This window comes from Amblyomma mixtum, chromosome 8, assembly GCF_055824585.1.
Source record: "Amblyomma mixtum isolate Tamu chromosome 8, ASM5582458v1, whole genome shotgun sequence".
In the NCBI taxonomy this organism is placed as follows: domain Eukaryota; kingdom Metazoa; phylum Arthropoda; class Arachnida; order Ixodida; family Ixodidae; genus Amblyomma; species Amblyomma mixtum.
In genome coordinates, this window is record NC_143019.1 from 48,605,937 (window position 1) to 48,631,246 (window position 25,310).

The following is a 25,310-nucleotide window of genomic DNA, read 5'->3' on the forward strand; positions in this document are numbered from 1 at the left end:
CGTGAATGCGGTTAGATGGTTGGTTTATGGGGTTTAACGTCCCAAAGGACTAAGGCTATGAGAGACGCCGTAATGGAGGGCTCCGGAAATTTCGACCACCTGGGTTCTTTAACGTGCACTGACATCGCACAGTACACGGGCCTTTAGAATTTCTCCTCCAAAGAAATTCAACCGCCGCGGCCGGTATCGAACCCGCGTCTTTCGGGTCAGCAGCCGAACACCATAACCACTGAGCCACCGCGGCGGCCGAATGTGGTTAGATGTAAAGCTTCTACTGGATAAGCGTTGTAGGGATGTCTGCGGCAAATTTGTGTGGGGACGTTTCCAAAGAAGTATACAATAACTATAGTTGTACAAAAGACACATTTCCTGCGCGCAAATACATAAACACCGACCTCATAGCCATTCAGGAAGGTTCTCATACACTGTCTTAACTCGCTGACGTCAGGCTGTGGGCACTGACAGCCCAATAATTGCGCTGTTGCATTCCATATAAAGTCGCGCTGCTTGGAACGGCCCTCAGTTGGAGTCTCGATTGTGATCGGCAGATCTGAACGTAGAGAATATAAACTTAGTTACTTGAACTGGTGCACGCTTAGTTAGGGGCGTACCAGACTGGCGTGTAGATTATCGCTTATGTTTTTTTTTAATATTATTTGAGTTCGCACTTAAAATGCCAGTCGTTAATGGCACCGAAAGTGCGTGTACTAGGAGCGATCACAAAGTTTTTCAGGCGTTTGTGGTTATAGACGCTAGGAATCTGCAATAATATTTGCCTGTCATTGCGCTCCGCGCTTAATTAATTCTGAGCTGCGGCGTACAGCTAGTGAGGCGGCTGCAATGCTTTTGATAAAAGACAGTATTCTGTTCTCATTTTCAAGGGTGGGTGAAAACTTCTCCTTCTTGGCTGTTTCAACGCGTAGCATTGTCGACCAGATACTATGGTCCGCGAAGACAGTGTGCGAATGGGAAGCTCCGCTTATTTATACTCTGTTCAGTCCTTTCCCAGCTCCCCAATTGTCGTCGGTGAACTGAAAGACGGTGGAGGAGGAGGAGGGGGGGGGAACTTCGTTACTCCCATTAGCATCAATTTGGACAGAATCGTGAGTGAGCCAGCGTGGCGGGGAACGCAAGTTGACCAAAGCGTCGGGGAACAGCCGAGCCGCACTGACCGGCAGCCGTCTTTCCCACTTTGCACCGAAGCCAAGTGGCGGAGCGCAACGCACAGGGGCGCTTTGGTCAGCGCGTTGTTAAAGAGGGTGCCAGTGGGCAGTGGGTGATAATGGCGCAGACCGGAGGTTTCTGTGTGCGTGCGTGTGAAGGGAGCGGTCAATGGGGAGACGGGGGGAGTGGGGGGGGGGGGGGGGGGGGGGGGGGCAGGTCAGGTGGATGAGAGTGGTACGTAGAGGGACGTGGACTCAAGTGCAGCGCTCTGAAAGACAGACGAAGTGAATAGAGGCGATGAAAAACACGAATGAAGCAACGAAAAAGGCACGCCTACAATAAAAGGCCCAAAGAACAGTGAATCAAGAACGTACATGGCAGACAGGCTTTCTGTATCGAGACCAGGTTAGAGGAGCAGGGAAAGCGAGGTTGAAGGTTCGTCTCCTGGAGTGTAAATTCGGAGTGGCCCCGTCTCGTCCCGGTCAACGGGACCCGAGGGACTCTCCAGCCTGTCCAGTCTGGCCTCGCCGCATGTCGGGCTGAGGTCATTTCGACCTTTTGCTGGGGCGTTAGTTCCCGTTCGTAGCGGCCCGCGCCTGATCCCTTAGCGCGCTTCTGGTGGACGGGAAAGTCCTCTCGAATTGTTCAGCCACGAGAGAAAAATGACCAGTAAGTGCCTTAGCGCAGCCTCGAACATTTCTCCGGCACAGCGGCCCTATGCGCGGTGATCACATTGGTCAGTCGTATGAGCCCCTGCTGACCGTTCCATCTCTGCCAGTTCAGCGACTGTTCCGGTCGGATGTTATGGTCGGATGTTATGGTTATGGTTACTTATGGTCGGATGTTCTGAGCTGCTGCTTTACGAGGGTTTAAAATCTGCTTTTAACGCCTGGAACGCGCCACTAATACTTCGCAAAGCAGTCAAATACGTCGAGCGTAGCGTACTATAGCGACGTCATGCATTTACCTTATGAAACGCCTACCGCTCGAATGGGACGCATACAATGACTTCTTGGTTTACAGTGAATAAATAGTTGCATAGTTATAGTCACTATTTTTATTTGTGCTCTTCCAAATATTGCTTTTATGTTCCTGAGTGTTTGCACTTTAGTTTTTATTGTTGCATTTCATTTATCGAATGCACAATCAGGTGAATGAATGCTGTGTGTTTAAGTTTAAAATAGCAGTATCCTATCATGACAATAAAACAGAGTTTGGCTGTATGTTGACAATATGTTGACTTTTTGTTGAGTTTAAAATGAGATTTTGTGGATATGTTGTAGAATGTCGTTGCATGTAACGGTAAGCATATTCGTGCTCCTCTAATCTCTGTTTTCTTGCCTTTTTTCTGCTCGCAGGTGAGTTGCTTTCGGCCCCTCGGTGGTCAGGTGCTCGACGCCATGTCGGTGCTCCGTTCCCTGGCGTGTGCTGTGGGCAGGCCGAGTTGTTGCGTTCGGCTGGCGGCCGCCGGTGCCCCAGCCGCCCCTGTGCTGGGAGTCGCGTCTCCTTCTCCTTCCCCGCGTTGTGTCGCGCTGGACGTTCGCTCTGCGGATACTGTGTGTGGTGTGCGTGTGTTTCGATGAGACGCTCGGAGTGCTCTCCACACAAGGGCAGTTTCGGCGGCCAGTGCCAGGTGAGTGCTGTGGATGCTTGTGCGTTGGGGGCTACGACTGGGCGCGACCACGGTTCTTCGCAGACGACAAAGAGGAGCACTATGGGAACATTGTCGCGTGGTACGAGATTGTCGCGTGGTACGTGCGTCACGAGCAAACGCGTTGCTCGCTTTGCAGTCCACACTCAAAGCTTGCAATAAAGGCTCCACTGTCGTGTTGATTAAGTTAAAAGCTTCATCAAGACAAAAATCTGTCGTCGGTCATATAATTCGCCCATGGCGGGAGAGAAGTGACGTCACCAGACCGGATAATTCCCATTGCTGGAAGAAAGTGACGTCGCCACGCAGGATAATTCCCATTGGTTGGAGGTAAATGACGTCACCAGACAAGGTAATTCCCATCGGATAGAGGGCAGTGACGTCACTATACTGAAAGTGACGTCACTTCCGGGAAAGGCATCAACAGCTTTTAATGCTATCGCATTGCGAACACACAATCTAATTAAGTGTCCGTGAGAATTTTTTTGGAGAGCTAATTCGTGAAGATTTAACGGGAGTTTTAACGCTTGATCCTGGATATTGGTGCGCGGAACGTTCGACCTTCCTCCCCTGACCTTGTTCTTCTCGTTGCGAACTACGAGCGCTGTAGCCGTCTCTGCGTAAGATTTTGTGTGGCGCTTCGCACATCGCGGATACCAGCTAGTGCGGCGTCAAGTTAGAGAACACGCAAGAGTTATGCAGAGAATCAAGTCTGCGTAATGCCTAGATAACCGTAGGTTTTGTGTGTGTGGGAGCATTGTAATATCAAACTGCTACCGTCAGCAGTTTTTCGTCGCCTACCTCGGAACTGCATGCACCTAAAGCAAGAACTTTCTTTCGCCAGGAAGACAAACTGGGAGAGCAAGTATCATATAGCTTGGCACGGGCCGTTTTTCGGTGCTGTGCGAAAACCGAGCTTTGCCGCCGCTAGAAGTGCCGGGCAGTCCGCACGTTTTCTCTGGCTGCGATGGAAAAGGGCCATCCTGGACCACCTCGAGGAAAAAAACAGTAACAACTGAGTCGAAAAGTAAAACCGCCGAATTTATCTACGAAGAAGAATGAATACAGATTCTACAGAAAACGGATGACGAGAGTAATAGGAGGCGACGAAAAGTGCGGGATGGTGGGGGCCGGATTACCGAAAAAATATGAAACATGAGCCGCGCCAGCCACCGAAGGTTTGAAAACGAAAGAATAGAGGAAAAGATGCGGAGGCCAGGGAGGCATAAAAAGGCCTCGGCGTTGAGCCTCGGGGCTTTTCGGTCAGCGGCGCGTCGGGTGGTGGGGTGCTTCGAGCGTTGCTAGCCAGTCCTGCGGGGTGCCCCCGTACCCGGAAAATGAAGTTGTACTAGCAGGGTGCGTGTATATATGGCCCCGTACAGCCCTCCATGCCTTCGCGGTCACCATAGCCGCACCGTAGCCGCACTGTTGCCGTGTCATTCTTTCCACCTTCCAGGCCCCTGCACTCTCTTTTCTGTGTCTTTTTTATTTACTTGTTTCGTTTCGTTCTCGACTCTGACCGTCCGTTTGTTTTATGACGAGATCCGCCGAGGCGGCGTCCGCGGTAATACCGCGGCCGAAAAGTGAGGAAAGCGGCGCGGAGTCCGTAAGAAGAAAAAATTGCGCTTTGTGAAAAATTCGAGAAGGGAGCGTCGCGCACGTTTTTTTCCCCTTTTTTTTTGGTTTCGTAACGCTTTGAATGAGCTTTTGAAGTCTTCTCAATGCTTTATATATTCTTCACAGTGTTCTGACCATTTTGGACGCGTAAATCTCTTTAGCGCTGCTTTTCTTACGTAGGGGCACATGCGGACAGGTGTCTGTTTATTATTCTGTGACGCCATTTCTCAACTTGTGCTAAGAGCGCCAGGTGTTTTTCTCATTGTGGACTTAGTTTTCTTTCTTGGGAGGCAATCAAGCCTTATTAGCGAACAATGGTAGCCTTCATTTTAATAGCTGTTAATGTACCGAATGGTTAGGTGCCTGGTTGTTTACCAGCTTTAATCCAGGTACCTGCAGCGTGCTCTAACCATTGTTATGCGCATGCCTAATAAATTCCGCAAGCTTAACTTTCCGTAGCCCGGAAAAAATTCGAGCAAATCATTAACTCGAATTGGGCAAGAAAGGCAAGAAAATTAGTCATCCGCCAACAATAGAAATACCAGAAATAAGGAGAATAGTTAGTGATTTAGATATCTTTATGGCTTCCCTGTGGCGAAGTCCTTGCTTTTTTTTTTTTTTTTTTGCCCCTACAGTTCCACGCTTTGTACTGCTTTAAGGCCATCCTTCCTGTCTATATGTCGGCATCCTTGAAAAGGTTGACGGATGTCCATTTTTGCTGACAAATAGAAGCGACATCTGCGAGGTAAAACCCACCTGGTACATTCAATACTGCGTCGAACTTCTTGTCTGTGATCTCGGAAATGATTCTGTTGTAACTGGAGGACAGCCGTCCTCAACGTTTTCCAAATTCGTCTTTATCAAAAGCATGCGTCCTGTCAACGAAGACAGCAGGGCGATCCATCTCCGGTCCTGTGGTTCCGATGTCTAGCCCGCGACTGAGTACCACCCCAAATGGCGAGCACCTACAAGTTCGGCTCTTTTTGCTTCGTGCTTAAAAAAAAAAAATTAAAGGAAATGTGTTGCAAGCCTCAGCTTTCACCCCTGGGAGTCTCTATATATAGAAAGGGGGCGTCAATCTCAGTTAAAGTAAGAAATTGCCGTTGACGTGGCTGTTCCAATATCCACCGCTCCGCCCGAGGGCTACTTATCATTTCTGTGCCGTGCAGTGGTCTTTTGAACTGTCAGGTATAGACTGCGTGTGGCGGCCCAGCTTTCGTACACGATTCTTTTCGACAGTCGTTGAAGAATTGCTTTCGTTTCGAAGTATGGTCTGGTCCTTCATCTTGGAGAGTTTTAGCTTAGCTGAGACGTATTTGCGCAGACGCGTCCGGTAAGCCGGTATACGTCTCCGCTGATACGTTTCCGGTATGCTAAAAACGGCTAATTTACGACTGCTGCGCGTGCGTAGTAGCAGGCGTGCACACGATGTCTACGTGGGTACGTCTCCTGTTCGCTAAAACTCTCTATGCTTGTGCGTGGTGCGAGTTACAACTTTTGACAAACTTGTGCTAAGGAAGCTTTAGCTCAAAAGAAAGAAGCCTTGGGCAGGATAGTTGATGTACCTAAAAAAAAAACAACTACGAACGTTTGGAGGTCTGTCCTTACGCGTACAGAGGGCAAAACGCATGTCTAGAACACGCTCTGAGCGTGCTTCGGACGTAACACGCGATAACTAGCGATAAGATATGGTGAAATATTATCTGGATGTAAACATGTGCAGTTAAACTCATAGAATTTCATCGTCATTTTTTGCCTTCTTGGTCGCAGCGGCTTTGGGAGCTCCGGAACACACAGTTTGGTTGTTCTAGGCATGTGTTTTGCCATCTGTACTTAACGACGATTGCGCTCGGGCAGAAATGCAGGCTTAGCTAGTTGGAGACTTACAGAAGGACTTGCGGAAGCAAGACAGTTGCAGGGCTGTAAATTGAAGTTATTGGTGAAATTAGAGAATTCATACTTTTCGCAGTAAACATGACGCGGTAGTTCATTGATCTAGGCGAACTTCCATCTGCTTTTGTGGTCCCTTCACGCAAACGTTAACTCGCTCACAGCCGTTCACACAAAAATAATTCAGGGCTGCTTGCCTGCGTCCTCGTCTTTATATACTATAAATATTTTTCGCTCCGCGTGTTTCGCGAGTTCTTCCCGTAAAAACTCTTCCGACGGATGACCGCAGCGCCTCCGTGTCAGAACGGCGCTAGGCGCTCGGACTCCGATGATTTCCCACGATGCTGTCCGTCTTATATAGGCTCACATCGTTCCTGTCTCTTCCGCGCGGAGTTTTGTTTTGTTTGCTTTTCTTTCCCCAGCGTTTCGGGATTTTAGCCCCGGCGCCACATAGCGGTGGCGGAGCGAACGAAACCCGTGGAGCGCGCGCCAACTTTCGTCATTTGCCGGCTTCTCTCTCTCTCCCTTCGCATTTTTCTTGCTTCTTTTGTCTCCGCTGTTATTGGAGCACTTATTATTCCTGTCCACGGCTCTTGAACGGCTGGTCACGTCGCCGGCGCCTGCCGGCACTCACGATTGCTTTTGGCGGACCCTCTCCCCTTTTTCCTCACTCTTTCTTCCCCTTCCTCCTCGCCCTTCTAACTGGCCGCTCCTTCCAGGAGCTGTGATGGAAAAACAAGCGGGCGCTGCTCTGGAAAGGGGGGGGGGGGGGGGGGGTAGTCACCGTTGCACGCTTCGAGGAAGCAGAGGACGGAGCAGACAACAAAGCGCGAAAGGACAAAACAAGGATGAAAAGGGAGTTAAAGGGTGAGAACGGGATGGAGGGGAAAAGAAGTCACGTCCCTTTTCTATTTCCGCTTCCGGCCGGGAAGAAGGACGGAACGAGGTGCCGGCAGGACGAGGGACGGGGGTAGTGGGAGGTTCGGGCTGGGTGTGGGAGGGGGTGTTAGCTCGAAGAGGCGCGCGCACACAGAAGGCGCGAAGAGCGGTTTCCACGCTGACGCTCATCGCAGTCGTAGCATCGCTAGGGATAGGAGGAGGGAGAGTTTTTCCCGCACGAAGCCTTTCCCTGCGTTCCCCCGGCGAGCGCCTCGTCAACTCGTTTCCTCCCGGCGGAGTTCCAAGTGCGCGGGTGGTGGTCGTAGTGGCTGTTGTGAGGGAGAATTGGGGAAGCATGGGGGGGGGGGGGGGGGGGCACACCCGTTCGGATACAGCCAGCCCAGCTCGTTCCGCCTTATTATCACCTGATTTGGAAGCGCCCGCGCCGGGCAAATTTACCGGTCGGGTTGTCTCGGCGGCTGCTGCTTTTTCCCTGCGTGCTCTTCTCCGCTGGTTCTGTGCAACGCCGTGTGGGCAACGCCGTCGGACTGCTAGCTGCGCTAAGCAGGTGGCTGCTACCATCTGAGCTCTTTGCGGGAGGAAGAAACGGGCGTGTTTCAGTCTCGAAGTGACGGCGCTTGAGCGAGTGGAGAATTCTCCCTTCGCATGCGGCATTGCTTAATGAAAGATTGGTTGGTTGGTTTATGGGTTTTAGCGTCCCAAAGTGACTTAAACTATGAGGGACGCCGTAGTGGAGGGCTCCGGAAATTTCGACCACCTGGGGTTCTTTAACGTGCACTGACATCGCACAGTACACGGCCCTCTACAATTTCGCCTCCATCGAAATTCGACCGCCGAGGCCGGGATCGAACCCGCGTCTTTCGGGTCAGTAGGTGAGCGCCATAACCACTGAGCCACCGCGGCGTCGCTTAATGGAAGAGGCAGTGTTTTACTCCGAACGGAGCAAATAGAAGCATATATGGCTTTGGCGATTCGTCGAAAAATCGTTTCCTGCGATCAAGAGGGGAAACTTTCTGAATATTTGTACATGAAATAAGGGGAGGGAGACAAAAAGTTTATAGAGCTAAAAAGAAGCGGAACTGCGGGAAATTATATTTTTGAGAAAATGGCGTCGTTTACCTGCAGAAATAACATGAGGACTTCATCTGTCTTTATGGTGGTGAATTACACTATATAAAAAAAGGCAGAAATGGAGGTTCGAATGACGTTACCGCGTTCCGTTTACGTTATAAAGAGTATTCTCGTAGGAATTTTCTAATTAGAGCTTTTTGTATTTAAACTGCCATTTTTCCTCTCGGAAGTCGTCTAACAATAGTTAGGCTTTTCGTACTAACTGTACAATTCGAGACTTGAAGTAAGCGGTCAAAGATGTTCTCCGACTGACTGAATTGACGCAGAAATGAAAAGGAGATGTTGGATGAGCACAGATGACCTCTATTTCTGTTCATGATCTGAGAAATAATAAGACGTGGAGCCTTCTAGTTCCCGTGCAGTATTAAAGTGTTCCCCACGCTTATCGTTGGCCCATTAACATTTTATTGGTTCGAAATGTGACATGCATAAGAAATCTGATGGAATGAATTATCATCGCGTTCTTGTAAGCGCAAGTAAATCTCAGAATGACTAAAAAAAGAACTGGGTATCCATTTTGAGCATTCGTGCTCTATGTGGCGTGTTTTTAAAGCAGAGGAAATTGTCCGAGTTTTAAGTTAGCATCATGCGCTTATAGAAATGATCTATAGACAGTCTGTAGACTTCTTATAGATTATATGGCCTTCCTATAGATACTTCTTTTTGTCTATTCATAGTGTGTGGACTGTCGGTAGACAGAAATCTACGAAAAGTGCATGGCCATAAATCTACAGATGGTTGATAGACTGCCTATAGCATTTGTATTGCCTATAGACTGCTCTCTAGGATTTGTATATAGAGTGTCTATAGACTTTATCGACAGAAGTCTATGGACAGTCTATAGACTGTTTAAAACATTTTTGTAAGGGCGGGCTCGTAATCAATGGATAGGAAGTAATGAAAAGGCCATCGTTGATGGAGGAGCTGCGTAACGTCATAAAGAGTCCGTTATGCGTTTTTTTGTCGTGTAAATGTCATGAATGAATCGTTTGTATAGTACACCTATTAACAGCTGGAAATCGCGTGTGATAGGTGGACACCTTCGTTTACAAAAACACGAAATTTCCTTCAAGTTTCTCTGGAGTATAACGGATGTCTTGTTCGCATTCCAAGGAATACATACATCGATAAAGGATGCCGAAGGCTGGGTTGGTAATGCCGGAGGCCAAAATATCAATGACAGCGGATGCATTCATACCAAAAGCAATCTAGTCAACCGTTTTTTGTGAGCAAGCATGCATAATTTGCATAGGCCGTTGTGTGACAAAAAAAGAAAAGAAAATTGAATAAAAATACAGCTAACAATGAATAAATACCGCTGAGTGTGGACAAGCCCTAGGCGAAAGCCTATTGCGCCAGGACGTCGGACGACGGTGCGTTTCCTTCAGCTGAACTGCACATAACTGCTCGAAGGCCGAGTGCGCATTCGCGCCCCAAGCTCCTGGAATGGGGAGCAAGGGTTCCGGAAGAGCTTTCTGCTAGCAGCCGTGGGGAAGTCGGGGAAAGGTGTAAAAGCGAGTTAACGCTGCCCGGGGAGCCAATCAGGCGAGTTCGGTATAGGGGGGCAGAATGCGGGAAGCGGGCCCGGTAAGGACTATTGTTCGCCACTTTCCCGCAGACGGCGCCGCTGATGCACGTTTTTTTTTTCATTTTTGTTTCTTTCTTAGTGAATTAACACACTGGTTTCGAACGGAAACGCGACTAGTCAGACATCTGTCGCAAACTCGTCAGCGCCTGTTTGCATGTCCTATCGTATAGCTACTTGCCGCCCTTATCGTTGGTTGGATACTCCAGCTAGAGCGGAATAGCAGCCAGATTTGCGTCTATGTACAGTTGGGGAGAAAAGTCTGTGGAACATGTGTGAGGAGCACGTGGTCCATAGACTTTTGTCCTCGACTTTACTTGTTGAGGCAGCCACACTTAATTACTGCGTGCGTACTTGACACTCAATACCAGAAAGCGGTACCTGGATTGGCTAGTTCCGAGAGGGTATACGCCGTCCGATAGAGCGCTTATATTTAGGCCTTATATATTATGCACTGCGCTTTGTCATAAACGACGTCATTTCCGGGGCGCTTGTTTTTGACGGTATAAAAGAAACATATCGAGTGCAGTTAACTGTAGCATGCTGTCAATCAAGTTTCCGCTAAGCTGTCGCAAACTTTTGTCAAAGTCGCAAGCTCTTTTTGTCTTACTGGCTACTACGCTCCCACCCACGCACCAGATCGCCGTGTGCACCAGCACTTCTTCCTTTCTGTCTTCCGTTCACCTCCCTCTTCATTATTTCCGTCAACGTACGTTTCAGTTGCATGAGAGGTGCTGCGTTTTTCCTTTCCTCGTAACCAACCCAACCCACAAAGTTCAGCACCCGATTCAAGTACTGGCAGCCCTTACATAATTTTTTTAGACAGTCTATAGACTGTCCATAGACTTCTGTCTATAAAGTTTATAGACTTTTTATAGCCAAATTCTAGAGAACAGTCTATAGGCAATACAAATGCTATAGACAGTCTATAGACAATTGATAGAATTATGACCATACACTTTTAATAAACTTTCGTCTATAGACAGTCTATTGAATATAAATAGACAAAAATAAACATCTATAGACTGTCTATAAACCATTTTCATAAGGGAGAGTTCGCGGTGCGTGTTTGGGTAGCAGGAGAAGTCTTTAACATTGCTGTGTGGAAGACAGTGACAATGGCGATGAACACGAGTTCACATGTACGGTTATTGTCCATCCGAAGACTACAGTGTGCTTGCGCCGTCCGTTTTGGATGCTTTACTGCCATGAATGCGTTGCAATAACCATATAACGCTGCGTTTTACTTGTGACTACGACACAGGCTGTAGTTTTCTGTTTTTCTTCAAGGTGGCGTTTAAAAGCAACGTAATGCGTTAATAGTTGGATCCATATACTTGTTTCGCACTTGTAAACGCTGCGTGTTTATACCGTTGTTCGGCCTTCTTACTTTTATTTCGCGGTACGTTTTCAGTGTAGGACCTAAACTGTGACAGCGTAGCGCAATAGACGGTTCAGAGCGGCTTTTCTTTTCCGCAGTAAAGTTTTTCTTCTCCTATAGCGCCTCGCCGCGGTGGCTCAGTGGTTACGGCGCTCGTCTGCTGTCCCGAAAGACGCGGGTTCGATCCCGGCCGCGGTGGCTGAATTTCGATGGAGGCGAAATTCTAGAGGTCCGTGTGCTGTGCGATGTCAGTGCACGTTAAAGAACCCCAGGTGGTCGAAATTTCCGGAGCCCTTCACTACGGCGTCTCTCACAGCCTGATTTGCTTTGGGACGTTAAACCCCAATAAACCAAAACTAACCAGTCTTCTCCTGTAGCCTCTTCAAGTTGCTACTTCTTATACGCTTAGTTTTGCGTTGATTAGCCTTTGTCGCCCGAGCATTCACGTACACTTTTAGGCGGCCGGGAAGGACTAAGCTTTAGCGAGGCCCGTACCACCCTACCGCGCGGGCACTGGGTCAGACCCGTGCAGGAAAGAGAAGCAACACTGAGCTAAAAATAAAAAGAAATGAAAGGAAAGGTTTGACAACGCAGCGGGTGGCTGCTCAGCACGTCACACACCCTCGCGGGTGGGAAAGGCCTAATGAGAAGGTCGCGTGGTGATGTGCGTGTGCTTCCGCTTGAGCAGGAAGCCCTCTCCCTTTTCCTTTCCCCTAGGTGAAGGTGCTTCCTTTCCCTGATCAGCACCTTCCACTTCCTCTCTCCTTCCCGGGTCGCCGAGATCTCGTTTCCGGGTCAGCGGAAGTGCATGGCACGGGGACTCCCCGGCCGTTATTGTTTCCGAACCCCTTTGGGGACTCAGCCCCTCGCCGTCGTCCCCTTTCTCCCCTTATACCCCACTCAGCGGACACGCTTCTCCCCTGTTTATGTACCCTGCGTGTTGGAACGCGCCCGCACCCTGGCTAGCGCGGGTGTTGTGCCTGTGGCTTGCTCCCTTCGCCAGGCGGTTGCAAAGCTCGAACGTGTCGGCCCGACGCGAGATGTCTGATTTCAGTTATTCTTTATAGCCACGTAATTACGTGTGGCCGGGCGCGGGCCTCCATTGTTGCGTTTGCCTTTTCCCTCTCCCGACCCATTACAGATGTACTGACGGATATTGTTTCCTCCTCGTACATCCGTTGGCATTTTTTTTTTCTGTTCTTGTATATTATCGGAGGGTTGGTAAGCGGTTGTATGCAGGCATAGATGGCAGCATAGAAGAAAGAAAAAGTAACTCTGATCTTGTGGTTTTGCCGTGATTATTTCGATTGCATGACGTCTTGTTGACGGAACTGCACGAGAGACTCCTCCTGAGTCCTTTTTTTGTATTCCTTTATATATATATATATATATATATATATATATATATATATATATATATATATATATATATATATATATATATATATATATATATATATATATATATATATATATATATATATATATATATATATATATATATATATATTTATTTATTCATTCGGTCTGCAGCTACATTTGACTTTCGTTAGTTCCGTACTTTTCGTACGCTTTGTTTTGGTGGGTGTTGGGTTGTGGAAACGCCAACGAGGGTGCGATGTCAGTGCACGTTAAGGAATCCCAGGTGGTCGAAATTTCCGGAGCCCTTCACTACGGCGTCCCTGATAGCCTGAGTCGCTTTGGGACGTTAAACCCCAATAAACCAAACCAAAACAAAACATTTCTTGCAGTCAGTATGGGTGCCTTGGATGACACTGTCGCGCGCATTTTTCTCTCATGTTGGAGAATGCTATTCAGAGACAAACAGATATAAAGCACACAGCTCGATAAACTCGACAAAGACATTTTTCTTTCATCGTGCTAAGGTAAGAAGCATATCGCGTCAGCCCTGGCGCAAGTTCAATGAGTCTGTGGCAAAGCAAGAATCTCTACCTAAACGAATTAAGAAAACCGCGCAAACCATAACGGGAGACTAGGCAGAAACGCGCACACACACAATATTGCACGTGTCCTTCTGTCTCGTCGTGGCTTGCGCAAAATTTTCTTGATTGTGTTGCTGCCTCAACTGGCCGAGCAATCCGGATTGTAAAGAAGAAAGGGGGGAGTACGTATTTCCGTTAAACGATGAAAAATATTCCTGAGTAGCGTTCGAAATGTGTGTCTTCGTACAAACGAATAAGAAGGAAGTAGCTATATTGGGCGTACGCTCAGCTCCAGGTGCTGTGTCACAAGACGGACTCATCGTATCATTGAAAACACAGAGTTACTCGTGATCCTCGCTCATTTTACAGCCCAACATCAGTAAGCAGCGATCGCGCCGTTTTTCCGCATAGTATTTTACTCGTGCCGTTTTCGGCGTCTGCGACAATCCTGTTATCGGGGACACGCGGAGAAGCTTCGCAACGAATTCAGTGAAAGCATGCCGCTGTCGTTCGGAAGGCAAAGTGAGGAAAAACAAAATAGCGTGCCGCTCCAATCGGAGCACTTTTATCGCCGCTGCACAGTTCGCTGCGCACGTTCGGCCCGGAGTCGACAAGAGGCGGCCCCCGATCCCGGGCTCCCCTTCGGCCCCCTCTTCCCCTCCGAGCTCCGGGCCCGTTCTCCGGGGCGTGTCCCGGGCGAAGCGCGCGAACCCTCAGGAACGCCGAATGGGTGGATCCTCCCCGCGCGCACCCCTTTCTCTCGTCTCAGTCCCCCTTCCCCCGTCACGTGCGTCGCCGCGACTGAAGCACGATCGCCTTTACCGCGCACCAGCTTCGTTCTCCCTCTCTTTGCTCCGTGACGTCAGCGCCTCGGAGGCCGGGACGTGAGCCACGGGCCGGGAATACCAAAGGGCCCGGAGCACGCCCCGAGCCTCTCGGCCGCCGTCGGGGTCTCGCCCACCGACCGGATAGCGCGGTGGGTTCGCAAGAGTCTGGCGAGGAGGCGCAAACGGGCTGGAAAGGGAAGTTTAGGGAGTGTGCGGGAAGGGAAACGGGGAAGAGACGGCGCGGTGGAGAGGGCGCCGGACGGCCGGGCTTTCCCGCATCGCGGCGGAGTCGAGCGGCGCAGCGCGCGCGCGTGATCGCTGCGGGGAAGCAGGTCGCGGCTGACGGCGCCTCGCTCGGATTAGCCACCGCCGCGCTCGGTGGGAAAGGAAGGCGCCCCGCGTGTCGCTTGGCGTCTCAGCTCACGTCGGCCGTTCGTGCGGGGAAGCACAGCCGCGGCGGACCCCGCGGAGAGGCCTGACCGCCCGGTGGCGGCGGACGTGGTTCGCGGCACCGAGTGCCTTCTTCTTCTCTGCGCTGACGTGCGAGTTTCGGTCGGCACGCGTCTGCGGCGCGCGAGCTTTTTTGCGGCCGTCCGGAGAGCGTCGGCGGCCTTGGTGGGCTCTCGTCCGGGGGCACGTACGGCTTCCACGTCCGCGGGGGGCGGGAGGGGGAGGTCACGCTGACTACCGGAGACGGGTGCGGAATCGCCGATTCGGTCGGCGGGCGACCGCGCCAGAGTCCGACGCTCTTTTAGCGGGGGGGCCCTCTCCGCGCTGCTATCCCCGGACGTCGTCGTCGTCGCAGTCGTCGCCGCCGCCGTCTAACGCGACGTCACGTAGGGGGACGTCGCGACGCCCCGTCACGTTCTCCGCGCGGCGGCGACGGCCACACTGCCGCCTCTTTGCGACGCCAGGTCTCGTTTGCAGGTTTCCTCCCCATCCTACCCCCCCATCCAGCGCCGTCTTTTATTTCTGGTCGGCCTTTAGCTTTTGTTTACGTCATTTCGCGCTCTTTTTCCGCCTCCTTTTTGAGATCACGTCCGAGTTTACGTTTTGGATTCCGGTCCCGACTCTGACTTTCCGCCGTTTAGGGGGAATCCCTCGTTAACACGAAATCCGTCTGGGCCACCAGTGTCGGTCTTTCCCCTCTCGTCACGTTTTACTGTCTAGTCAATTTCTCCGTGCTTCGTTTATCTTAACTTCCTCTTTCTTTTTTTACCATTGCTTAGCGTAGACGCTTGCCTTAGCTTTTTGCTCGTTCGTTGTTTGCGTGAAAGCTTGCCGCGGGGTAGCTTTAAATCCCTGTTCCCTGTTATACTTATTCTTTGTTGGCTTTTTCAGGTTATCGCTGTCGTCGTTCGTGAGGTAATAATTACCTTGTAGATCGCTCTGTTGCTGTTTGCCGTCTTCTGGTCTCGCGATCGCCGTCGGTTGTTTCTTTAGGGATATTTTCAGACGCGTTGCTATCGTCCGCAGTTTTATTACTTTTCTCTGATAAGCGACTTAGCGTTGGAACGTGGCATATCGTATTATATCGTCTAGTGTTCCTAACTTGGCGGAAGAGTTCGCTGTAGCCGAGCGGTTAGTCGTTACCTCAGTCAGCGATAGTTTCGTTTTCCGGCGTCTTCAGGGAGTGAGAAGTCGCGGAAAAGTTTGGACGCGACCGTGTGAGTCCCGCGTGACTTTGGCGACGAACGGCTGTCGGGAACCGAGTGTGTGTGTGTGTGCGCGTGAAGAAGCAGCTGACCCCGGACCATCCAGCCATGCTGATGCTTCGGCCTCAACCACACTCGGCCGCCGAGATGGGCTACCACCATCACCAGGCCGCTGCTGCTGCCGCCGCTGCGGCCGCAGTCGACGCAGCGGGCCCCTACGGCCACTCGTGGACGGTGCCGAGCTGGTAGGACTTGCCTGCACAGTACTCACGCATGCCTGCCTGCTCCCCGTCGACCTGGTCTCTTTTTTGATTCGTTTGATTCGCCAAGAAATCACTGTTCTGCGAAGAAGATGCGTTAATGCTCCCATTTGGCTGCGTAGTGTACCGCTATCAGGGCCAAATGAAACGCTACCACTATGCGCAATCAATAACTGAAAGAGAGCAAATACGGGTAAAGTTAGTTACCACTTACGAAGAACTTGGTAGTCGTACTTTGAAACTAAGTATTAGTCATGCCGACATTCGATATCACTTAAAGGATTATCGACACGTAATTTTAGTTCAGTGTTTTCTTCTCTGTAAAGATGCATATGTAATTAGAATACATGGCTGACTCTGTGGTATTCGCCTAAGTCCGTTAAATTGTTTATAATTGATTTCTTTTTCTGTCATGCTGTTTCTTTTTAGTTTCATCAACCGAGCGGTGGCTATTATGTGTAGAGTGTTTAGGTGACGTGAGGCATAAGAAAAATGGCAGTATAACCGCTGATACGTCCTTCGTTCTCATTGAAGCTCCTTGAAGCAAGCTGGCTTAAGCGTTGTAGTGAATTTAAACTACGTATCAATGGTTATATTACGATTTTTTTTTTCTGTGCCTCGCATGGCCAAAACACGCCTTACACGACAAAGCCATCGTTCGAGTGCTGGAACCTAAATCGAAACTGCATCAAGAAAAAAAAATTACATTATAAATTTTTTAACTATCGAAGGCGAATGTCACTGGGTGATCATTGTACACTAATGTCTAACACATGATTTGTAAGATTAAAACATTCAAGGAAAAATTTGCTGTCGATGCTCCTTTAAATGAAATCTTTTCATTCGACATTTCGTTCGAGTTATTCTCGCTCGTGTTATTTCATATGACACCGGCAAGGATTCGGAATCATAGCAGTTATTTGTAGACGCGTATGCTCGAGAGTATATACATCTTCTGGAAAGTAGCTCGAGGCCCCCACCCTGCTTATTACCGGCATGTTCGTATCAAGCGATGGTAAGACTGGATAAGTATTAATCATTTGGCTGCCGCAGTCCGAATACATTGTCCTGAGCTTGGCGTAGGCAGTTTAAAGGTCCACGAAGCAACTGTCCTTAGGTCTCTCCAAGTTGCGAAGTGCTTCCTAGAGATACGAGTCGGTGTAGGATAAAGCACGTGAGTGAAACGATCTTCTGCACAATCATCGTTTCGCCAAGGATTGTTATTTCGTTCGTTTTGTTACAGCGATCTCTGTGAACCAGGCCTTATTTCCTAACTTGCTCTGACGCGAAATGTATTGCAGCGATCTTCGAATTGCGAATGAAGAGTTTAGTTTAGTTTAGTTTAGTTTAGTTTAGTTTAGTTTAGTTTAGTTTAGTTTAGTTTATGGAGTTTAACGTCCAAAAGCGACTCAGGTTATGAGGGATGCCGTAGTGAAGGACTCCGAAAATTTTGACAGCCTGAGGTTCTTTACCGTGCACTGACATCGCACAGTACACGGGCCTCTAGAATTTCGCCTGCATCGAAATTCGAGCTCCGCGCCAGGGAGCACCGGTAACATCAGGCGATGCTGTTGCGGCGAGACGCATGTAAACAGAATGAGAAAACGGATAGTCCCCCCCCCCCCCCCCCCCCCCTCTTCAAAGATATCTACAATCGGTGGGCTTCTAATACTACTCATAGATGGTGCCCTGAAAGCCGTTCATCTCTAAACCACAGTTAACTGCCTAGTTGTTCCTACTGCGCGCGCGTTCAGTGTGATGCTGGGTGAACACCGAGTGATTATTCCTAAAAAAGGAAAATGCACTGAGCAGCTGCAGGTAATGACACGTGACTAATGCAAGCGTCGTCTCCACTCGCCATTTTTAGTAACTATCTGTCAATACGTGCTACGTTCCACCGATTTCTTCTTCATACGCTAAGCTAGCAGTGCCGTAGTTTCGAAACCTACATGCCACAACCAAGCCCATGTAGTCGCCAATTTATACGAAGGAACCAAGCGCTAAGTTCCAATTTTCACGAGTTCCTTGCTTGTCCTTTGCTTCCAGTCTCTTGCACATTCCTTCCCATGTCCGACGGAAGCCCGCGCGCTTGCTTAGCTTGTTGCAAAATATACTTGTTTCTTGTTAGATATGTCATCATAGTGATGCCCAGGTGTGCACCCCGGCGGCGGGATAGCCAGCTGAAGCATTTCTTGATCTGTAACTAGTGCCTATGGCTCCTTTTTTTGTTTATCAACATGAAGGCGGAGCCACTGTCAAAAATATGCAGCCCAAGGGATTTGCTCTAGCATATTTGGCAGACCTAAGCTTGCGAAGTTTGTGAACGCGATTTCCTCCCGCGTTCAAGAGACTAGGGTCACTGATGGCGCAAAACGGAACACGCTGCTAGGCCAGGCTTAGGCATAAATACCTTGCACTATATATTTCTGACAAAGGCTGTGCATATTTTCGAAACCAGCGGAAAATTCCAACAAATGGGGGTAATTGTAATCATCTACGCTGGAGATTAGTTCTGTTGTGAACGTCAACCGGACGTTCTAAGCCTGCGTCGAGTGATATAAAATGTTCGTTCACAATGAGAAGGCCTACTGAGGCAAAGTATTAGAAACGGAATAAAACCGAATACTTTTTTATTTGTTTGTCTAGTTTCGACTGAGACAAATTCTTTCTAGTAATCTATGAAGGCTATGTATAGAGGTTCGTTATATTCTGCGGATTTATCTATCACATGATAGACAGTATGACTATATGCTCTTGTCGAGTAGCCTTTGCGAATACCTACCTGGTCACTTGGTTGATTTAAGTCTAAATTTGTCCTGACTGCATTAACGGATACTTTATTAAATATCTTGTTGGCGACGCGCAGTAAGCTCACCGGTCTGTAATCTGTCAAGTCCTTGACGTCCCCTTTTTTTATGAATTAATATATTTGTTCTCTATTTTTTGAACATTCACTAAATCTGAGGCCCTTGTACATGTGTAGTCGGAGGAGCAAACGCAAGCACTCCCAATGCCTTTCCCTTCTATCATACCGTGTTTATGTAATTTAATCGACTGCTTCTCTTATATTAGGTAACACTCTTGGTTAAGCTTCCGTATTATTGCGCAGCAGTTATCCAGTTAAATACGAGCAATAAACATGCGCGCTAGGAAGATATCTTTCCCATGCCGATCATCTGATTGTGTCCATGTTGTGGGCACGAAGCCGGACGCAAATGATAAATAAATATCTGTGATAATGAGACTTTTTCATATTATAGCTGAAGCTTGATAGCTTGAAGTATTCAAGCAGTGAATTCATTCCTGCGTCGTTCACTTAACCCAATATTCGGGGCATGCTGAGAGTTCTCCACATTCGGTGTTATTGTTGGGGTTGTGAGCGGTACAGAGGATGAAATCTTCTGCGAAGCTCCTTACATTTATTACTGTTCAGTAATTTCTTCTGCTTTTCCCGTTTTTCATGCTCCGCCATCCTGATTACTCACCAAACGTTTGATCCCACGACTGTTGGCAGCCTGTAAGTCGGCATTGCCTCAGTGAAAGGCTAAATGTGGAAAAGCACGCTTTCCTGTTTGGCAGAACTGGGGTTCGCACTGTTATCCACTGCGTGCAGCCTCGCATGCTTGTGGAGAGGCTGATTATTTCTATAGAGGCGATATGAGTGCTCTATACACATTAAAACATTTACTATACACATTTCAGTCCTCATATTTCAGTGCTGCCCGTATGACTCTCAGACACTGCTTGTAGTGTAATACAAGTGTTCTTGTGTAGGTAGCAACATAGTAGTAGGTTGGTAGGGACTTCTGAGCTGTTGCGTTAGGAGGATACAAGCTTGCTGCTGTTGTCATATTTAGTTATTATATGCTTTCTAAAGCATATCTGCTAGTGACGTTGTGTTGGCTAAACCGAACAAATACACTTGTTTTTTTCACAAGCTTGAGCAAGAAAGTTCCACGACTTTTAAATTAGTGTTTCTTTCTAGTTAAAACCGATTAGAGCTTCCTAAACTACAGAGGTGTGGAAACACGCCGACCATAGAGGCGCTTTGTTGGACTCGTGGCGCCATCTGTGAAGAGGCGGTCACACTCTTTCCGGAGAGAGATATCGAAATTGTAGTTTCCTTTCTTTCACGAGATAAGGAAAAATAGGGGGTACTACATAACAACGTTTATTGTTTATGACTTGTCGTGTCCGGTCGCTGTGTTGAATGCAGCGAAAGACGCACACGGTACTTTAAGACTTCGTTTATTTAAAGCAGATGAGGGTGCGACCAGCGTCGACCGAGGCAGGAGCCGAACTGGCCGCCCGAAGAAAGGAGGGAGTGGAGAAGCGTCCACGGGAGGGAGTGGCTTCCCAGAACAGGAGGAGGGTGCGGGGGCGCACCGTGGGGGGGCATCCGGCGACAGCGTGCGACGAGGGGCAAGCGGTCGTTAGGAGGAGGATGCGAGTGGTCGTTAGGAGGAGGATTGAGTGGTCGTTAGGAGGAGGATGCGAACTGTCGTTAGGAGGATGCGGGGGCGCACACACACAAAAGCAATAAGGGGACACAACATGACTGAAAACGAGCACTGCTATCAGGAGTTGAAAAAAAGAAATGAATTGTGTGCTCGTAATGCCTACGCAGTATTTGGTAGCGGGATCGCGTCCTGTGCTGCACTGCAAGAAGCACCGCACCGTCTCAACAGAGTATTTTTCGGCAGGTATTGAAATTAAGGCTTTTTTTTTTACTGAGCCAGTTACTGGTCGTGCATATCAATTAAAAAAATTAATTGCAGCTGGCTATTAGGAGGAAGGTCTTTGTTATCTAAGGTCAGGTGCACCGCAGTATCTTCGAGGTTCGCAAATTATAGTCAGCCAGCTGAGATAAAGAATGTTCTTTACGTCACCAGAAGTATCCAAACAGTTCACTTTCCCTTCGTCCTGCAAGGAGCCTTTTGGCTTTCTTTAATGTTGGCTTCCTCATTTTTTGCTCTATTGTTTCAAGAGCAGTAATAACTTTCTGATGAGAGATATTTAAAAAAAATAACTATAAAGGGAAATGCAGTGAAGTTTCCTTACTAGGAAAGTCAGCGTATATTGCGATTGGTTCAAAGCTAGCAGCTCTTCGCTGTGCCCAAGTGTAGTTAGAGCCACGCAGCGTGCGAGAGAAACTGGACATACTAAATTTTGTTTTATATATTGTCAGTAATGAGGAGGCTTCGCTTGTAGCTGCGCACGGGCTGTGTCACTGCCCGCATAGCTGCCTCTTGGCGCCTCCTCAAATATCGCCTGTAGCGTAGAACACTATGATGTGGATTTATGCAACATACAGAGGAGTGCGATCTGTTGCAGATATCTGGACAACACAGCAACAGAGCTACCTTGAAAGCTGCATTGTGCATTTTTTTTTCACGGGTGTTTGTTCTGAAAAAAAAAAAGAGAGAACTTCCTCGAAAGGACCCTTTCTGCATGACTCCTTCTGCGCTTATTTATATCCTTCGCTGATGTGTTTTTGAAACCTTTTAAGAACGCGCATAAAAGGTCAGAATTCCGGAGGGAAATATCTGTTGAAATATCCGGGAATTCCGATTACGTGTGCAGGCCTCTCTGCGCAGCAAGGAGCAGTCTCACATTTATTTTTTTTTTGTCAACGGAAGCTTCACTTGAAGGAGAATATCAGGTCGTCGAATATTTTAGTTCTTTAGCCGTAACGAAACAAAAATTGTCACGCAGGAAGCCGAAATGATGAAATTTTTGTGCCGTGCAACGGAATTATCTAATTCCCTCTCGTGGAATCTGTGACGTCGGGACTGAACTGCACATTGTATCCGTTGTATCCGTCATATGGTTCGTCACTCCTGGTTAGATTACGCGCAGATGTTTCAGTGAGCTCCCCCCCCTTTCCCTTTTCCTCTGATCTGCTCCGTTTCCCGCCCACCCGATGTTTGCCTCAGAAATTAATTATCGCCCGCCCCGCGTTCACGTCGCTTTATTCCGGATATTCGTCCGCCTTAGCCGCAGCGCGAAGATTATTCTGCGAGGTTCGTTGATAGGCCTCTCCGCTTCTCCTCGGGTCCAGTCTTCCCCTTCATCGCGTATCCCTCCTCCCCACTTTCACCCCACTAGCCTCCCTCGCCGTGCGGTTTGTTTTGGGCACGTATCCATGGCGCGCCTGTTTCGTCAAGATACTGGCCTCACCCCTCTCTTTTCTTCCTCCTTTCCCTCGTCGCTCTCCAGACAGCGCGAGGAGGCAGATGGAGGAGAGGAGGAGAGAAAACGCGCGGCGCGGCGTCTCCTAATTGTGCACCGCGAGCACGTCGGCGTCGCGAAATTGAGTTTGGCGCGCGCGCGCGCGCTCCTGCCCGTCGCCGACGGGCTGTGCTGCAGTGAGAGCTTCCTTCTTTCGCTGTTCACTTCGCCCGCCTGCTCCTCGCCGTCGCTGTCCGCGCCGCTCGTCAGAGGCGCTTTGTTGCCTGGCTCGCCGCCGCCGCCGCTTTTCGTCGCCGCCCGCGCTCCTCTTCGTTCGGTTTTCCAGTTCGCGCAGCGTCGCTTTCCTCAAGACTTCTGTCGCTCTCGTTTTCTTCCCTGAGTCTTTCTCACTTCTTCTCTGTCTGCGACCGGTTCTCTCCGTTGTTTGATTTCGTTCTTGTTCGGTGTTTGAAGAAAGGTAGCGGTGGGTTGAGGCACTCTTGGTGACTCTGTGAGGGCAACACCATTATCCTTCTCCTCATTCTAGCACACACACGCACGTCAAAGATTCCGCTCTCCGAGTGTTTCTTTTCCCGACACTGACAGAGTTAACCACCTTTTTGTTCCGATAAAGGAAGAGAAACATTTGTTACCGTCGCCTCTGGAATGAATTACTTCTGCTGGCCTAAAACAAAACTTGAATGGTTGTGAAGTACTTGAAACTGGGCTTGCTGGTGCATATTCGTGAAATGCTGTTTCTTGATGCGTATCTGTGAGAGGCGATTGTCTGCGATAAAGAGCATGGATAAGAGCAAAGGCTATTTAAACGTTCTTCCCTGAATAAATCCTGTTGAAAGTGCAGCGCTCGTCCTGTTCCCTTCCTCGTCCGTGTCCCCGTTTTGCGCTCTCATGTCTTTCTTGAATGGTTGTTTTCGGTTTAGTTTTGGAATCGTTCAGCCACGTATCTCAAGTATTTGTCTAAAGCCATAAAAGCTAATGGTCCGTCTAGTGAGTGAACAGGAGTAGACGCGCCGAGCTAAGAGGAGTGAAACAGTATCACGCAGAGACCAGGGAGTACTTGTTCCGACACTCTAGCGGTCACTGCGCTCTGGAAGCAATGTGTCACGTGACCACGCTTGTTTTCCCTTCGGTATCTTAGTGCGTGCTAGATACAGCGTGAATGCGTCAGTCTTGTTTTCTGGATCCACGGCTGGTGAACTTGTATTGTAGATAGTGCTTGCGTATGTCGAGAACTCCGCAGTTTATCCATCTGTGCCGGCAGAGAGGCCGAACTTCGGTCCGCATACGGAATGGAATTAAGGCTACCAATGTCAGCTTCTCGCTCATCCATGGTCCGACGACACTTAATTGCTACGTGGAGGGAGGCAACAATTTATTTCCCGAAATAAATTGTTTCTTCTTTGTGCCGCTGGAACAGTAAAAAAGTAGAACAGCAAAGATATCGCGTTTGAGTATCACGATACCTTCTCCGCACCCTCGCTTTTTTTTTTTTTTTGATGCGATAGCATTAGAAGACTCATGGCACCAAATGCGTTGTCGGTCATTGGCTAGAGGGAAGGGACGTCACTAGAACGGAGCATTCCAATTGGCTGGCGAGGGGTGACTTCACCAGACCGAAGTATTTCCATTGGCGGGGTGGAAATGAGGTCACCACACGGGAGAATTCCCATTGCTTGGAGAGAAATGACGCTACCAGACCGGAAAGAACGTCTGCCTCCCTCGAAAGAACAGCAGGCTCGTGGCGCAGTGGAATCACTTCGGTTCTACCACTGAACAAAAGTGTCCCTACTTTTGTTCGCTCTCTGAAAGGCAGCCGCTCTCGAGAGGTCACTTTTGACAGTGCTGTTGAGTGTTTCTGTTCGCTCGTTGGTATGTGCGTCATAGCAGCCCATGAAAATTTCTTGTAAGTCCTGCTACAAGTCCCTAGCGCTGCGTGCCACATGTCTGAGAAGAAGCGGAGTCATTATGAATGCATGGTGGTAAAGAGATATAAAAGCGTACGTTGTTGGGCTAGTCGGTCAATCATGGTGAATACAAGGGGGGTACTGCGCACAAAAAGACAAGGACAAGAAGATAACACAACAAGCGCAGACTCGCGACTAACTTTATTTGAAAACATGACACTCCTTTTATAGTTTCAAAACTGTCACATCACACACATGATGAAACCAAAAACCTGTCTTCATTGTGATACAGTTTGATAGAAGGGTCACTTACGCAATCTTTATCCTTCTGTTTGATAAAAAACGCCTCCGCCAACTCACGCGCCACCTTCAACTTCAACTCACTTCAACTTCAACTCACGCGCCAACCTGACAGTTTTGAAACTATAAAAGGAGTGTCGTGTTTTGAAATAAAGTTAGTCGCGAGTCTGCGCTTGTTGTGTTATCTTCTTGTCCTTGTCTTTTTGTGCGCAGTACCCCCCTTGTATTCACCAAGAGATATAAAATGCGCCATTGTTAGACGGCAGTTGGGCTGGGACATCTTAAAGGGAAGCTGGAACGTTTTTTTTTTTTATAATTCGAGGTTATACATAGAAGAATTCGTATCTATCAAGCTTCTAGATAAAGCATGCAAATTATTTTTGCACTAGCATTTAAAATGGTGACATAATCCTCGATTAAAACCGCGACGATGTTTAGGTTCCTCCTCACTGCGTTGGAGGAGTGCGAGGAAACTAAGCAGTGGCGTCATTGTTGCCGAAATTTCAGATGTCCACTGCTTACGCCTGAATGCTGCTGTGCGTCGTCAGATGGCGCCAAACAATGCATCGCGAGGTTCACCTTCTATGGCGTCGGTTTTCCTCCATGGAATAACCGTTTCTTCGCTGCAAACGTAGGGCCGTCATACGTGACGTCATTATCGGGGCCTCTGCCCGTTTCTGTGTACAGCTTTTGTTAAAAGTTTAGAGCCCAGGGGGTTTGCTTCAAAGGACTGTTGTGGCGCTCCTGTAGCACTCATGGAAGTCCCACGCATCGGAGGGAGGAGGACGAAAAATCTTCTTAACTGCAGGAGATTTGGGACGCTGAGCGCGCATTAGGAGCAAAAGAGTGTGGCCTAGAAGCAAACCCCCTGGGCTCTAAACTTCTGACAAAGGCTGTACCTCAGAGAACC

At 48.8% G+C, this 25,310-nt stretch overlaps 1 protein-coding gene across 11 annotated transcripts in view; it reads left to right on the forward strand.

Annotated features, from left to right (window-relative positions):
* The window catches only part of trh (PAS domain-containing protein trachealess), a 398,041-nt gene that overhangs the window by 305,563 nt on the left and 67,168 nt on the right, over positions 1 to 25,310 (forward strand). For 3 of the 11 annotated variants that reach the window (XM_089557227.1, XM_089557232.1, XM_089557228.1), the window contains exon 2: positions 2,523 to 2,797. The exons of 6 other annotated variants lie outside the window; for them this stretch is intronic. Coding sequence is in view for 2 of the 5 variants with exons in the window: in XM_089557233.1 (XP_089413359.1) it covers positions 15,853 to 15,989; positions 24,037 to 24,047 (148 nt within the window). In the remaining 3 variants the exon portion in view is untranslated. Of the gene's footprint in view, positions 1 to 2,522; positions 2,798 to 13,890; positions 15,990 to 24,036; positions 24,048 to 25,310 lie in introns of those variants that run through there. 2 more of the 11 variants (XM_089557233.1, XM_089557224.1) reach the window with 2 other exon arrangements.